At 42.1% G+C, this 17,067-nt stretch overlaps 1 protein-coding gene across 5 annotated transcripts in view; it reads right to left on the minus strand.

Moving 5' to 3' along the window:
* The window catches only part of BCKDHB (branched chain keto acid dehydrogenase E1 subunit beta), a 287,088-nt gene that overhangs the window by 260,211 nt on the left and 9,810 nt on the right, over positions 1-17,067 (minus strand). For all 5 annotated transcript variants that reach the window (XM_060030308.1, XM_060030310.1, XM_060030307.1 and 2 more), the window contains exons 2-3: positions 15,062-15,139; positions 13,509-13,577 (exon numbers count right to left, since the gene is read on the minus strand). In XM_060030308.1, coding sequence (XP_059886291.1) covers positions 13,509-13,577; positions 15,062-15,139 — 147 coding nt within the window. The remainder of the gene's footprint in view (positions 1-13,508; positions 13,578-15,061; positions 15,140-17,067) is intronic.

Here is a 17,067-nt window from a genome sequence, read left to right on the forward strand (position 1 = left end):
TCAAACTCGACTGCACATTTGAATCACCTGGGGACCTTTGAAAACTCCAACACCCCGGCCACACCCCAGACCAGTAACCCAGAATCTCTGGGGTGAAACGGAAGCATCAGTATTGTAACCTACAGGCACGGCTGAGCAGCAGTGCGGGGCAGTGAATAGTGTTGGTGTCTGGAGACCTACGTCAGACATTTACCCCACATACATACACACACAACTGAAAGGCACCAGCCCTCCTATGGTGGCGTCTTCAACAAACTCTGGGGCCTAATACATTGGTCTCTGAACCCAGGAAAATAACCTGAGTAATCTGAGGAAATACTAAAGAAATGCCTCAGCCTAAGACAAAGTTGGGGGATGTTTTTTCTACTTGTCGGATGACACATTAATATTAACCATCTGCTTCCTGTGTCCATTAGTCAATGTGGCAATGGTAACAGTCAATGCCAGCCTTTCTCCACTGACTGTGATTCAGCCCATCACTGCCTTCGTTATTCGTTACTTGCGAACGGCTGGCCTAGCAATCGCACCACATGCTTGAACTGACCCGGGGCTATTTTGAGTGGCAACCTTCGCTTTCTGCAGAAATCATAAAACTGACCCAAAGAAACTGATGAAGTTGCCAGGCAACAGAGGCTCCAGAATATCTATATAGGGGGAGCAAAGGAGAAGCGTTCTAGTTAGAGACTAAAGGCAGATGACTCGTCTTGACCTTTCACTCTCATAGCTAGCCCATCATTTTTACTTAGACTGTATGTACGCATGAGGTGGTTGGGAGAATTGGTAAAGGTTAAAGTTGCCTCAAGCACCACTGATACCACCATGTTAGCAAAGTCAGGGACCACAGATCCATGTCACTGCACCATCAACAGAACCTCTTCATTTCCTTCCTTTGGCTGTTCTCCAGAGGCTGGACACCAGTCCACTTATGGCTGCACACAGAGAAGAGGACAGGCAAGGCAATACAGTTACTAACTGCTAAATAAAGCCTCCACCAGAGGGACCCACAAGAGGAAAAAAGAAAATAACACCAAAGCCTAACAGCTGGGCCTGATCCCTTAGCGGTCCTGCAGAAATTAGGGAGGAAAGCGTCCTGCTGTTGAACAAAGACCTCCCAACATGAGTCCGCAAATAGACACAAATCATACCAGAAAGGGACCTGCACCAATAAAACTGGGCAAGGAGATCTTGGTATGTTAGACTCTTCTCCCACTGAAAGCCAAGTACCTATCTACAGCTCTTCCAAAGAACCATGTCTATTCTCTGATCCTATAATTCCCTGGACCACAGAGACTTTTCTGAGAGAAAGGGAAGTGGGGTGCAAATAATTGACAGCAGTAGCACTCCATGGCCACTAGGAAATTTAAACCAGGAAAGAGTTTTCAGTAACTTGGCTATTGCTCCCTTGGTAAAATGAATCACCTAAGGATCGCCCAGCCTGGAAACATTGGGAACACATTTCACTGAAATTGTACTTGACCGAAATCCTTAAGTATAATGGGAGCTAAAGCTGAGTGGTGAGCCGCCTTCTGCCTGCAGAAAGAAATAGCAGGAACTAGGTAAGAAAGTGAATAAAGGTAATTTGGCAAGAACTGAGTGAGTGCAATGCTTCACTGAGTCTATATGGCTCAAATTCCGCTTCTAAGTATCTGAGAGAGATCAGGAGAGACTATGTAGGTTAGAGGTTCCTGGTTCCCCACCTGAGTCACTATCAACAGATTGTGGGATAAAGGAAGCCATTTAAAAGAACACAACTAGTGCAATAATTGGATGCCACAATATCTAACTTTTTCCTCTTTTTGTATAAAGGTTAAATACTGCGAGCAGAGTTGTAACCTTGATATATATGTACAGAATAATTAAAAGCTAGAAGGTCCTTGGGCAGAAACTCTGTAGAATATTTAACAAAGGAAAAGTTGCCTTCTTCAGGCAAATGACTCAGCTGGACTTAGGAATCTGTTCAGAACGCTGTGGAACTTTTTAGTGTCTATCGGTGTTTAATTTAGTTCTGAAGTGATATAACGGGTTTATGCCAGTTCATATGTTCCTTTCTCCATCTGATTAATGAACTAACACGTTCCTAAAGTAATATAAAAGGTTCCTTTTGAGTTTCGAGGAACCTTCCCTTTTTAAAGAACAAAATGCTCAAGTTCGGAGTCTACAGATTCTCGATTAATGAAGAATGTAATACTGTGTTCGCGTGTGTTCCCTTTTGGCTTAGAAACAAGTTTCTTTGTTTCTGCTGGACTCCAAGCTGGCAGCAACCAGAAGAGAAAAAGACGAGGATTAAAAGGAACAGCCTGCCCAGAAACAGAGATAAGGAGAAATCTCTTATTACCAACTTTGCTTAAGTGTCCAGAAGCCAAAACTACAGAAAAAGAATCTATTGGCTAATTTTAAGGCTGGCCCCATGCCACCACTTCTGGCTGGTGGCCAGAGGCCCTCAGGGGGAGAGGGCTGACAGGATGCCCCTAGAGAAGGTCAGGCATTGCATTGCTGAAGCTGCCTTTGGGTGTAGCTGCTCAGTCGGAAACCAAAAACTTTTTGTCCAACAGGTTTCCCAAGTGATTCCTTAGCACGTGACACTCACCAACATTTACCTAACTGATCCCCCATCCCCTCTGCCAATCTAAGCAACTGAGAACCTTCCACTCAACAGGAACAGAAAACAAAGCACTGGGCTCCCACCTCTATGGCTTGACATAGGAGGCCTCGCTCCACAAGGATCTCGCAAATGACAATGAATGCTGTCCTCCGCGCGGGGCTGTTTTTACTGGCTACTCCCAACTTGACTAGAAAATCATTGTTCCTCGTGAATTTAATTACTCTGTGACTTTATAACTGCATGCAAGGCACTAACCAGTGGAATTCCAAGTTAGAATTGAAGCACAGACTGCCTAGCTATGTAATAACCTACACATGTAGCCTCAAACCTCCTGAGACAGGTAAGCGACGACAACAGCTCGATATGCAAGCCTGTAGAAGTTAAGCTGCCATATAGCTGCCATGCCACCAGCCATGCTACTTTTAGAAGAAAGAGCAGTTCTTTCTCAGTTGTAATTTAATGCGTTTGTGATCTGTTTCCTTAAGATAAACAAAAGAGAGTGGGAGAATCCAGGGATTCCCAGATATTGGGCAATCTGAACTGCCCATGTGAAAATGGTTATACTGGTCCGCTTCTGCCCCTGATCATTTCTGGGATCTAAAAAGAAAAGCCTTATAATTCAAAAATTAGACTTGAATCAAATGAGCAACAATTCTGAACCCATGAAAAGTAAAGTTTAAAAAAAAAATCGCTTGCTTCAATATGTAAATATTAGAAAGTGAGCTGTCCCAACTAAAACAATTAAAAATGTCCAGTGCACCCAAATCCAGGAAATGCTGAAGAAAAAAGTTTGTGTTTTTCCCTCTGTTAAAAGTACCGGTCTAGGGCTTCCCCGGTGGCGCAGTGGTTGAGAGTCTGCCTGCCGACGCAGGGGACACGGGTTCAAGCCCTGGTCCGGGAAGATCCCACATGCCACGGAGCAACTAAGCCCATGCGCCACAACTACTGAGCCTGCGCTCTAGAGTCCGCGAGCCACAACTACTGAGCCCACGTGCCACAACTACTGAAGGCTGTGTGCCTAGAGCCCGTGCTCCGCAACAAGAGAAGCCACTGCAATGAGAAGCCCGTGCACCACGACAAAGAGTAGCCCCTGCTTGCCACAACTAGAGAAAGCCCGCACACAGCAGCGAAGACCCAACACAGCCAAAAATAAACAAAATAAATTTATAAATCATAAATTTTTTTAAAAAAATTAAAAAAGAAAAAAGTACCGGTCTAAAAGAGGATTTTTTTATGACCCAGCACCAGATTTTGGATGCTAACATAGAGATAACATCCCTAATATCAAATGGACAGATGAGATATGTCATACTTGACAGTGAAAATATAAAATAAGAGACCTTTTACTCTCTCTTATTCTATGTTGCTCTTGATATAGTTTCATTTTTCAAATTCTTAATGATGATGTTTAAAAAGATACATGAATCAATTTTATACTTTCTGACAAGAATGGTCTATATTCCCATTTCTCCTGGTCTACTTTAGCCCAAGCCCACCTCCTAAGCCCCTGCTGGTGCTCACATCTGATCATTTTAAATGCCTGCCATTGCAAATAAGGTTGAGAAAAACAGGCTTAAGGTCATTACACTCTGATGCTTAAAATGTCAAAGAGAACACCTGCTGGCAGCTCTGACATTTATTATTTAATCAACTAAGAAAAAAAAAAAGTCAAAGCACCAGCTGCCACCTCAGAACAACTTAATGCGCTAATCGAAAACCTTGTTCACAAGAGTCACGAAAAGAATTGTTAAAAACTTTTTAATATGGGTTATCGATGACTAGCTGCTTCTTACCTCATGAATAGTCAAAACCCCTGAGCTTTGTTTATTAAAATTCCTTATACATTCCTTACATTTCTCATGTTTTTATATCAATGAGTTGCTCATTGATAAAATAAGAAGGAAAAACAATGTAGTACCAAAAGCTCAGAACTGGCTTCTGGGTCTGGCTCACCTACTTGCCGCTGGGCAACTTGATAACATCTAACCTCTCAGAACTTCAGTTTCTACATTATGTGGAGAAGAACTAGATCAAGGTTTCTCAACCTCAGAGCTATTGACATTTGGGGTCAGATCATTCTTTGTTTGGAGGGTTGCCCTCTGTACCAAAGGATAGTTATCAGCATCTCTGACCCCTACCCACTGCGTACCAGTGGCAACCCCCCGTTGTGACAACCAGAAATGGCTCTAGACGTGGCCAAATGCCCCCAGAAGAGCAAAACCACCCCCAGTTGAGAATTGCTGGACTAGATATATACTCAATTTCTCTCCAGCCCTGACAACCTACAAAATAAATACCTTACTCTCTTAAATGTAATTTGTTAAGCCACTGGTCAACATGCCTACTGTGAGGATACTCAGTTTGATTTTTAAAGAAATTGAAATACAGTGACTGTCTGTACCAATTCTAATTTTAGCAGATTCTAAAACAGTTTTTTTTTTTTGCAGTGAAAATTCACAAAAGGACATTAAAGCAACATATAAGGGAAACTAATATAAAGTATATGCCAATAATATCTCCATCCCATTTTTGAGGGTAACTCCTTCAACTGGATGAAAAGAAAGGCATTTTAACATGTTCTTTAACTAGTTTTCCCACGTGTGTACTTTCAGTAAACAAAGGGGCCTTATAATAACAGGAGCAATTTAAAGTGACTGACTTTTAAGAAGAAAGAAAAACACAGCTACTCTCAAGCCTTTTAAAATATTTTTTAAGCATATTAGAAAAAAAGTTTACACCATCTTATGAATTCCTGTTTTTACTCCAAATTTATGGAAGAGTTAGGTATCTTACAATCTATATCTGGTATTCAATTTGCCCTGAAGTCATAAATGTATATACTTCCATAGGGGAAATAAACCTATTCCTGAAGAACTATCATTAGTTTACCAAGTTTTTTTTGTTGTTTTTTTTTTCACTAAAATTAGTTTCAACTGCCCAGAGGCCAAACCCCATCTCACAGGTTACCATTATTCAGTGGAACCTGACAGAAAATACAAGAGTGTGATTATTACTCAAGTAACCCTTTCTTTGTTGGAGGAACATATAATGCAAGGTCACTTTTTCTGTTGAAGATGTTCATTTCCTAATTCTGGTGAAAGTATGAGACTTGTCAAAAGATTTTGCCTTCAGCCTCCACATTTAAAACTTATCATACTGGAAAAGGGATTTCTTAAGAGAAAATTAAGAAACACACTACTATATATTAAAATAGATAGCCAATAAGGACCTACTGTATAGCACAGGGAACTCTACTCAATATTCTGTAATAACCTATATGGGAAAAGAATCTGAAAAACAATGAATATATGTATATGTATAACTGAATCACTGTACACCTGAAACTAACACAACATTGTAAATCAACTATACTCCAACAAAATTGAAAAAAAAAAGAGAGAGAAAATTAAGTGCCTAATGTAGCCCATGGTTCTAAGATGACATAACAATTGTTATATTCATAAAACCTCTAAATGTAAAGGAAATTAAAGCATAAAGAAAATGTGCTCCTCTTTTTTAAAAAGATAAAAGCATAAAGAATACCTAAACGTGTACTTTCACTTTACTGATGAGGATACTGGGGCCCAAAGTCAACTCCCAAATATTGGCACATTACAGACAAAAACCCGCCTTCTCCACATGCTTGTCCTAGTTTTCCTTCCTGAATTCAGTGTCTTAAAGTATCTGGTTTTACAATTTCTCTGATGTTTACATAAGAAAACAAGTAAGTGGTTATATTCGTTTTCCCAAGCTGCTACGACAGGCCACAGTCGTGGTGGACAGGAATGAAGAGAGTAATGGAAAAACACCAAATCCCATGAAAAGGCAGACGTTTAGGCCTGTAGATTAATTCAGCAAAGCCTCTGCTGTTCCTTTTCTCACCTGAGTTTCCTCCAATAAATGGAACAAAATACCGCCTTGGGGACCACAGTCCAGCCACATTCACTGCAGTACAGGATAGTGTTAAATAAAAATGTGCCCTGAACCTGACACACCAAAGTCTTATGTGAATAAAACATACACAAACACTGCCTCATACAGAGAATGACAATAATGAGGGCAGATTTTGTACATGACGTGCAGACTCCGTCTCAGTGACTTACATAAATGAAAGGATGTGTGGAATTCAACATAAAATCACACCCTACCCTCAAAATCAACTGCCGTTAATGGCCCTCCCCCATCCCCTGCTTCCCTAGAACTACCTCCAGTCCCCACCATTGCTCCTGACCAAGGGATCCCCTCCCCTAAAAAGGTTAAAAATGCCATGTGTTTATGCGGTTACGCTCTTCTACTTTCAATTTCCGAGCACTCTCTTTATTTTGTTCTGTCAAAGGACAAGGAAGGAGAAACGCAGTTCGGTGACGCTAAACTCACACTCATCTGTATTACCTGGGGTACAAAAGGGGTCTACCTCCCCTACTTTTTTTTTAATAGCATTGTCCCTAATGAGTCAGTTCCTTCTTTTTAATATTAAGTAGTATTCAGCGTCACAATATTATGTCAGTAACCTGCAATCCTTCAAATTCTCCCTTCTGGTGGAATTTAAAACCCTTCTCTGCAGTTCCAGAGTACTGACACAAGGCCAACCGAGACAGTCTCATTTCAAAGTGTAGGCTGCCACCTACTGGCTGAGCGCTTCTCAACATCCAGCTCTCTCCAGAAAGTGAATCAATCCCTCACAAGAGGTTTGCTTGCTATGTCATTCAATGCAATGTATTCAACTATAGCAGCATAATCTTTTTCATTCTTTTCAATACAAAGTCTTTAAACAACAAGGATTTACTGTACAGCACAGGGAACTATACTGAATATCTTGTAATAAACTATAACGAAAAAGAATTAAAAAAATATAGATTTGTACATATAAATATGTACAACAGAACCACTCTGCTGTACACCTGAAACTAACACAATATTGTAAATCAGCTATACTTCAAAAATTTTTTAAGTTAAGTAAATACAAATTTTTTTAACTTCAAAAAGAGACTACCGGGCTTCCCTGGTGGCGCAGTGGTTGAGAGTCCGCCTGCTGATGCAGGGGACGCAGGTTCGTGCCCTGGTCCGGGAGGATCCCACATGCTGCAGAGCGGCTGGGCCCGTGAGCCATGGCCGCTGGGGCTGCGCGTCCGGAGCCTGTGCTCCGCAACAGGAGAGGCCACAACGGTGAGAGGCCCGCGTACCACAAAAAAAAAAAGAGAGAGAGAGAGACTACCAAGACAAGCATGCTTGTGTATAGCTTAAAATTCTCAGGCTATACTCAAAAGAGCAGAGCATTATTTTTAAAAGATGTGCTATTTCTTAAATATACAAAAAGTTCTGTTTGGATAGATTTCTCTTCACCATTTCCTTTGTTCTTCACTCCTGAAAACGGAAGCTCATTTCCTCTTAGAGAAAGTGGTGGTGATTTCATTGTTCGTATTGATCAACCTGGAATTATTCAAAATTTGAATTCATAGTCCTAAAGCTAGTGTAAAAATTCACAACAGCTGCTGACAATAAAGCTAAGAATTAATTTAGCTGTTAATTAGCCCAACCCTTTGTCATGCAGACATAAATCTTCCAGCACCTTCTATGAGCAGTGGACTTTTTCCTAGTGAGAGCTAGTTTCTCCCTGTTTTAAGCTCTTTTTAAAGAAAATCAGACCAACTAAAAATCACTAAAGGAAGATAAGGAAACCCCCTTTCAGAGGCAGCAGCCACTGTCTTGGTGACAGAGTGAGGGGTAAATACACTCAACAACATTCACTCAATAAGTACTGCATGATGCTATATTAGGAGCTAGGGATGAACCCACGATTTAAATGTCTATTTCCTTTGAGAAGTTGTCTGGTACAGAGATCTCGTGGGAAGACAATTACAATAATTTGCAATATGTAAAAGATGTAAAATCTGGACAGTGATAAAGTAGTGACTGAAGGTGAAATAGGAGTTTCCCAGGGAATCAGATGGGGAAGAGAGATCCAAATAGCATGTGCAAAGGAAGAGAGATGAAAAACACAAGGGCTTAGGGAAAACGTCCCATAATTCAATATTAATGAATAAAGTGAATGAGGCCAGGTATGTAGGGAGGGAGCAGATCTCAAAGTCTTTTGCATATTCTGCCAAGAAATGTGCATTTCAGCATGATCACACTGGCAACAGGCAGTGACTGAAGGGAGGGCGATTACTAAGGAAAGCAGTGAAACTGTCCAAGCAGGGATGATTAGGGATCTGAAACGAAACTCCAGGGCAGTGAGAACGGAAAGGAGAGGCCATATTAAAGACAAACTCTACACAGGGAGCTATACTCAATATTTTATAATAACTTGTAAGGGAAAAGAATCTGAAAAGAATATATATATTTTTTACACATATATATATATGTGTAACTGAATCAGTTTGCTGTACACCTGAAACTAACGCAACATTGTAAGTCAACTATACTTCAATAAAAAAATAATAAAGTAAAAAATAAATTTTTAAAAGTAACACTCTAGGAACTTTGCTGGTAGTGCAGTGGTTAAGAATCCACCTGCCAATGCAGGGGACACGGGTTCAAGCCCTGGTCCAGGAAGACCCCACATGCCTCAGAGCAACTAAGCTGTGCACCACAACTACTGAGCCTGCACTCTAGGGCCTGTGCTCTGCAACGATGAGAAACGACCACAATGAGAAGCCCACGCACCGCAACTAAGAGTAGCCTCTGCTCACCGCAACTAGAGAAAGCCCGCACATAGCAATGAAGACCCAACACAGCCAAATAATAAATAAATAAATTGATTTTTTTTAAATGTAAAAGTAACATTCTAAATTGAAAAAGACAAACTCTGAAGATAAAATTGTAGGACCTGACTGGACATGGAGAATGAGAAAGAGAGAAGTGCATGGTGGTATACTCACCAAGATAGGAAATGTAGTAGGAGGCATGGATTTGCTGGAGGATATAATAAATTCAGCTGAGTTTGAAAAGTTTGGAAACACTGAGTCTGAAAGGACTCGAACACCGAGGAGAAGATTGTGGAGGGGTGGGGGACTGAATCCACAGAGATGAAGCTCAGGGCAGAGGTCTAGACCAGAGATAGAAACTCGGAAGTCGCTAGTGTGTGAGCACAGGTGACAGGAATGAAATGTCCTGGATGAGAACCTGGGCAGAAGCCAACAGAAGACCTGCCAGCTTTGTAAAGCACGTGGCATGCCACCACGCTGGCTCAGGCAGGGCAAAACAGTGAGGGCTAGAAACTGCTCAGCGCAGATACAGATAAGACTAGTTACAAAAGTGTAATCTGGGACTTCCCTGGTGGCTCAGTGGTTAAGACTGCGCCTGCCAATGCAGGGGACACAGGTTCAAGCCCTGCTCCGGGAAGATCCCACATGCTGTGCAGCAACTAAGCCCGTGTGCCACAACTACTGAGCTTGTGCTCTAGAGCCGGCTAGCCACAACTACTGAGCAGGCCCATGCACCTAGAGCCCATGTTCCACAACAAGAGAAGCCACCGCAATGAGAAGCCCGCGCAACGAAGAGTAGCCCCCGCTCGCTGCAAGTAGAGAAAGCCTGTGCGCAGCAATGAAGACCCAACGCAGACACAATTAATTAATTATTTTTTAAAAAGTGTAATCCAACTTTTGGTTTCCAGTCCCACATGTAAGGAGCTTGGCAGTCGCCACTCCATCCTAACAAGTAAAAAGCTCAACAGACTAAAATCGACAGCTCTTCTTGGATCCTTAGAGAGGTGAGGACATAGGGCAAACCACTGCCCCCAAGACTGGAGAGACGGATGGGTGAATACAGGGAATCTCAACTTTCCAGAGCTGGGGCAGGAAACCTGGGCTGTAACTGACGAATTGCTGGAGGTTCTGTGTGGACAAGCCTGAGAGTTAAAACCTCCAGGGACCAAGTTGCAGGGGCTCCCCACAATTTTGTGAGGCTTACCTCCAGGAGCTCAATCAGGTTTCCACAGTAAATGTCGGAGAAAATCCCCTCGTGCTTCCAGCAAGGGAAGTGAACAAGCAACCATTCTGAAATATGCCAGAGCACTTCCCTCCTTAAGTAATAGTCATATAAAACTAGTTAACCAGAGCCCAACCTACTGGGTATCATCAGAACCTAACTGACCTGGGGGAAGGGAAATACCCAGCTCCAGCTCACTCTAGCAACCCTGTCCTACCTGAGGCAGGGAGAAAAAACTGAGAAATGTTTGTGAAGTTCACAGTCCAGGGGCACAGGCTCACTAAAGACAAACCTCATCCTAGGATTATAGAACACTTGCCCTCTCCCCACACCTCACCACCACATCCCTGAAGGCCTATTTACAGCAGTTACCCAGTGTATCACGTCTGGCTAGCAAGAAAAAAATTACAAGGCACATCAAAAGGCAAAAGACACATTTGAAGAGATAGCGCAAGCATCGTTCCAGACGTGGCAGGGATGCTGGAATTATCAGACTGGGAATTTAAATGATTAATATGCTAAGGTCTCTAATGGATAAAGTAGACAGCATGCAAGAACAGATGGGCAATGTAAACAGAGATGAAAATCCTAAGAAAAAAAAAGCATAGTTCTATGTTTTAAATACTAGTTAATATATATAAATATATTCAAATATGTCTAGAAGTGACAACAATACCAAGATACATACAGTGGTTTTCTCTAGGTTATCTCTGGTAGTTTGGGCAATTTTTATTTTCTTCTTTACACTTTTCTACATCTTCCAAATTTTCTACGATGCATATGCATTTTGAAATCGAATGTATAAAGGTTTTTTTGTTTTGTTTTGTTTTTTTCTTGCGGTGCGCAGGACTCTCACTGTTGTGGCGTCTCCCGTTGCGGAGCACAGGCTCCGGACGCACAGGCTCAGCGGCCATGGCTCACGGGCCCAGCCGCTTCGCAGCATGTGGGATCCTCCCGGACCAGGGAACGAACCCGCGTCCCCTGCATCGGCAGGCAGACTCTCAACCACTGTGCCACCAGGGAAGCCCAAGGTTTTTAATTTCTTTTTTACGATCTAAAATCTCTAGGAGTCAGAATTAGCTGGAGAGAACTGAGACAGTTTGAGATAGCTGAGACTGGTCCAAGTATCTCAAACTCTAAAGAGCTGTTAAAATAGACAGCTAGGAGAAAGCAGAGGAACAGGACCCAGAAAAATGAAACTGCTGTAAAGGAAGGGAAAAGAACAACCTGAGAGTTCCTGCTAAGTGGGATGGGACACTTGATTTCCCAGATTCAACTATGGTTTCCTGGATGCAAGTATAACCTCAGAGAAGAGTGCAACAAGAAGGAACAACAGTTAGAAAAAAAAAAATCTTAAGGCCCCTCACTCCTTACTGCACACAGGAGATTTACAGGACAGCGGCAAAGGTAAGACAGTAGGCAGATGTCGACTCCACCCCAAACTTAACTGCTTTGATTTCCACAGTAGATAAAGCTGAGGAAAAACAAGAAAGGTCAAAGCACCTCAAAGTCACCCGTCACAGAAAGAGGTTGAAACACATTCCTTACAGAGGAATATGCATTCTATGATGGTTTTAAGTCTGAGGCAAATGAAATGAGTGAAAGCAATAGGCGGAAATGGATCAATGCCAGGCAAAAGGCACAGATTGGTGGGGATGAAACATGTGGAAGGATAATGTGATGGTTAATGCCAGGTGTCCACTTGGCAAGGTGATGGTGCCTGGCTGTCAGATCCCAGTCTAAGATATTGCTGTGATGGTATTTTTAGATGTGATTAACATTTACATCAGTAGACTTTAAGTAAAGTAGATCATCCTTCTTAATGTGCATGGGCTTCATCCAATCACTTGAAGGCCTTAGAAGAAAAGACTAAGGTTTCCCAAACAAGAAAACATTTGTCCTGAAGCCTGCCCCGTTTTCCAGTCTGCTGGCTTGCCCTGCAGATTTCAGATTTGCAAGCCCCACAATGGTGTAAGCCAGCTCCTTAAAATATAAATCTCTCTTTCTCACTTTCTCTCTCACTTTCTCTCTCTCAATATAGATATAAGTATAGGTATAAATATAGATATAACTATAAATATAGATAATACAGATATATAATACATATACACACACATATCTACACACACATAGATATATCCTAATGGTTCAATTTCTCTGGAGAATCCTATTGCAGATAATAGAAGATGAAATCTATTAACAGAGACCAATAGGGCAGAACCTTGAACTAGACGCAATGGGACTGAAATGGGCTAAGGTAGGGGACTTCCCTGGCGGTCCAGTGGTTAAGACTCTGTGCTCCCACTGCAGAGGGCGTGGGTTCAATCCCTGGTCGAGGAACTAAGGTCCTCCATGCCCCACAGCGTGGCCAAAACAAAAAACAGCAAAAAAGAGTAATCCATGTTCTTGGGGTTGGGGCTTTCCTGGTGGTCCAGTGGTTAAGAATCTGCTTTCCAACGCAGGGGACGTGGGTTTGATCCCCAATCGGGTAACTAAGATTCCACATGCCGCGGGGCAACTAAGCCCATGGGCCGCAACTACTGAGCCCACGCCACAACTAGGGAGAACCCCGCGTGCTGCAATGAAAGATCCCATGTGCCACAACTAAGACCTGATGCAGCCAACTAAATTTAATTAATTAGTTAATTTTTAAAAAACAAAAGAAATCGGCTAAGGTAGACGGCAATAAGAGGTCAAAGATTCCCAGAGCATGAAGGACATGACAAACAGTGTATTTAATGAAGACTATTTTGGAATCTATAATATGTATAATGAACTAGATCAGAGGGAAGCTACAGTTAGAACACGCTTGGAGAAATCTAAGCCAAAGGAGTCTGTGGGTGGCCGTGGAAACGAAAGGAACCCATCTGTACAATAAGGATACGGCAAACATTTCAACAGGCAAACTTTGTATTTTCAAGATCTTTAAGTAAAAGTTCTACAGGAATACTGTTCATATATAAAGATACTAACTTACCATACTTGTCTCGCAAGCCAACAGTACATCTAAAGACTCCACCAAAGGCAACATCTTCACCAAATATTACTGAAAAACAATGTTTAAAAAACACATTGTATTTAATAATCCCTAAATGATACTAACAATGAGAAATAAGTAATTTAAATGTTTACATTTTCAATTAGAAAACAGGAATGGACCACAGATCTAAATCAAGGTTTCCCAATTTCGACATCAGGGACACTTTGGACTGGTTAATTCTTGTGTCATAGTGGCCTGTCCTGTGCATTGCAGACACAGAGCAGCACCCCGGGTCTCTATCCAGTGGATGACAGTGACCCCACACAGAGCTGTAACAGCCTCAAGTCTGTCTCCAGACATTATTAACTGTGAGGGGAGGAGGGGGGATTAAAATCCCCAGTTGAGAAAGAAACACAGATCTGGAATCTCATCTTGTTTTACCCATGAAGGAAACGAGGCCAGAAAAGTAGTAAAGTAACTTAACAAGTCAGAAAGCAAGAGGCAGACCTGTGACTCACACACCAGGCTCCTGAGTCCCAGAGCAGCGTTTTTGTTTTTGTTGTTGTTGTTGTTGTTGTTTTAAATACACAACATACAATGAGAGTCAGCAATAGAAGAGCTAAAGGAACAGCATTTCAAGCTGAGAGAACAGTCACAAATAGGAAAGTGGCAGATTGCGTGAAAGAGAAAGGAGGCAAGTATGACGGATGTAAGGAACGAGGCAAAGAATAGTATAGGTGAAAACTGAGGGGCACCTCGTAGTAAGGCAAAGAGAACCAAACAACGGGTGTTCACAAAGCTGAATTCCAGTCCCATTAAGGCACCTCATCGGCTTCGTGGACCTCAGGAAAATAACTCACCCTTCTCTACGGGGCTACATCAGTCATTCTCGGTCAAAACAAAGGAAGGTCTAACCATCCACTAGTCCAGCTCTCACTTCCTCCTAAAAATGAACCTGTTTTCACTTGACCTTAAAACCAGAGATTCCCAAGTAGAAACCCAAGGTACACTAAATATACATAGGAAGTCAAGTCAGTCAAATGTAGAAAATACACAGTGGGACAACTGGCTTTATAGCAATAATTTAGTTTAATAAGATAAAGTTAATTATAAATAGTACAGTTATTTCCCCAAAAATCTTACAAGTTGAATGACAACGTATCCCAAAGGAAAGCACAGAATCAAACCTTCATTTTATAAATAGATAGCTGAACGAAGTGGTATTTTCCATTTTTTTCTACATGCTAGAGAAACAGCAGTACTTATTCAAAAAACCCAGAAGGTATTAATGTAATATAAGGACCACACATACTGTGGGAGAAAGTTAACTTAATGATGCCAGATATACGTGCGAACTAATTCATAATAAGAGGATTAAAAAATGTGTTTAAATATCATAATTTGATTATTTAGCCTTAAGCATTTGTTCAGGTCTTTTAAAAATTTCAAGTAGATATAATGTTACCCATTGAGCTCCAGACAAATATTTCTAGCAAATCTTCAATTCTGAATTAACACAACTACCACAGTCAAGCACAAAGGAAGTTTACCTGCAGTAGGGTCTTTGGCCAGTGAGTTATCTAAGGCACTTGTTACTGCCTGGAAGAGATTCATTTTCTGAGTTTGCCCTGTGAAAATTAAAAAAAAAAGAAAGAAAATTCATGCATTGTAACATATGTAAAAAATAACCAGTTTAACTGTTGATTAAAATTTAATTAAAGTCAAGGTAGATGGGACTTCCCTAGTGGCACAGTGGTTAAGAATCCACCTGCCAATGCAGGGGACACAGGTTCAAGCCCTGGTTCAGGAAGATCCCACCTGCCGCGGAGCAACTAAGCCCGTGTGCCACAACTACTGAGCCTGCACTCTAAGAGCCCTCGAGCCACAACTACTGAGACCATGTGCCACAACTACTGAAGCCCACGCGCTCTGGGACTCACATGCCGCAACTACTGAGCCCGCATGCTGCAATTACTGAAGCCCACGCACCTAGAGCCCATGCTGCCCAACAAGAGAAGCCGCCGCAATGAGAAGCCCACGCACTGCAACAAAGAGCAGACCCCGCTCGCTGTAACTAGAGAAAGCCCACACGCAGCGAGACCCAGTGCAGCCAAAAAAATTAAATTTAACTTAATTTAATTTAACAAAATTAAAAAAAAATAAAGTCAAGGTAGAAAGAAAGGTATAGAATATATTACGCAAATTTACTGAATTATTTACAATGATGCAGGCTCTGTAGAGGATACAAAAGCAATACAAACTTTAAGACACTTGTTGAAGAGGCAAAATTTAAACATATTAAACAATTTTAAAACGAGTATAAAAAAAAGGAGGAAGGAACATGACAAAGTTGAACGAATGTGTGTAGACAATAAATAAAAGCTATGGAAAGTCAGAAAAGGGAAGCAGCCAGAGTGGCAGCGGTCTGGGAAGACGCCCTGGATGAATCTTAGGAACATAAGCCATAACAAATACATGTGACCAATGTCATGTGTTAAATGTGCCAATAAGAACAAATGGTCATGGGCCACAGAACAGTGAGGAAGGCTAAAACAGCTGCGGTGCCCAGCGCTGCTGGTGTATGGAGAACTCTACAACCCCACGCCTAAGCACACCAGCTTGGCCCTTCCTATTTCTTATTGCTCAAGCAGAATCTCTGTGAGCCAGTCTCTGTCTCCCTAAATGGGTTGCTGAGAGGATTAAATGGAACAATACATGTAAAACACTTAGAACAGTACGTGAGACAGTGAGTGTTGAATCAATATTAGCATTAATTGTCAGACTCTGGTCTGTGAATGTGGCCTTCATCTGGACCTTGGCATTATTCTGAGCGGTATAAAGCTTTATGTGATAAAGTTCCAAACGTTGGAATTCAGAAATACCATGATTTTAGGGCTTTGCTTTAAGCCTCGGTGCTGCCCAGTGCCCACAATCGTCCCAGAACTGTAGGGTCAGATCATCCACAAAAGCACTACTCAGAGCAGAAAAGGCGTCTGCCTGAACCTTCTCTGATACACAGGACCCGTCTTCATGTTACTGCCTGATCCATGCACCTTAACCCATAGCCATGCTGATATCAAATCCCTCCAACACCTGCTGCCTACCCTGACTACTGGCCCATCTAACCTCTGTGAACCCCAGTGGCCTGTGCATCCCAAAAGCCAAGGTCTAATTCCCAGGGTGGGTCACAACCATGACTGCTGTTGCCTTCAACCCTGCAGCCCAGAGACACTGACTGATCAGTCATCCTTTTCCTGGAGGCCCATCCCTGGAGTGCCCTGGCTCCACAGCAGGCTCTGACCTAGGACACCTGCAACCTTCCATCTTCCCCGCCTTCTGATTCTCTGTCCAGCTCTGGGCTCCCACCTGTCTCTGATCCCTTCCACACTGTTTAATACCCAGGCTACAGGTCTCGGCGATACCCAGTCAGATCTGCCCTGATGCCCTCTGAGCCCAGAATAAAGCCTGGTTCTACTCTTATTTCTGGTGTAGAGAATAGGAATTTATTCAAGAAATCACTGTCATATCACCATCACACCCCATGTCCATAATTACT

This window comes from Delphinus delphis, chromosome 14 (assembly GCF_949987515.2).
Source record: "Delphinus delphis chromosome 14, mDelDel1.2, whole genome shotgun sequence".
NCBI classification, from domain to species: Eukaryota; Metazoa; Chordata; class Mammalia; order Artiodactyla; family Delphinidae; genus Delphinus; species Delphinus delphis.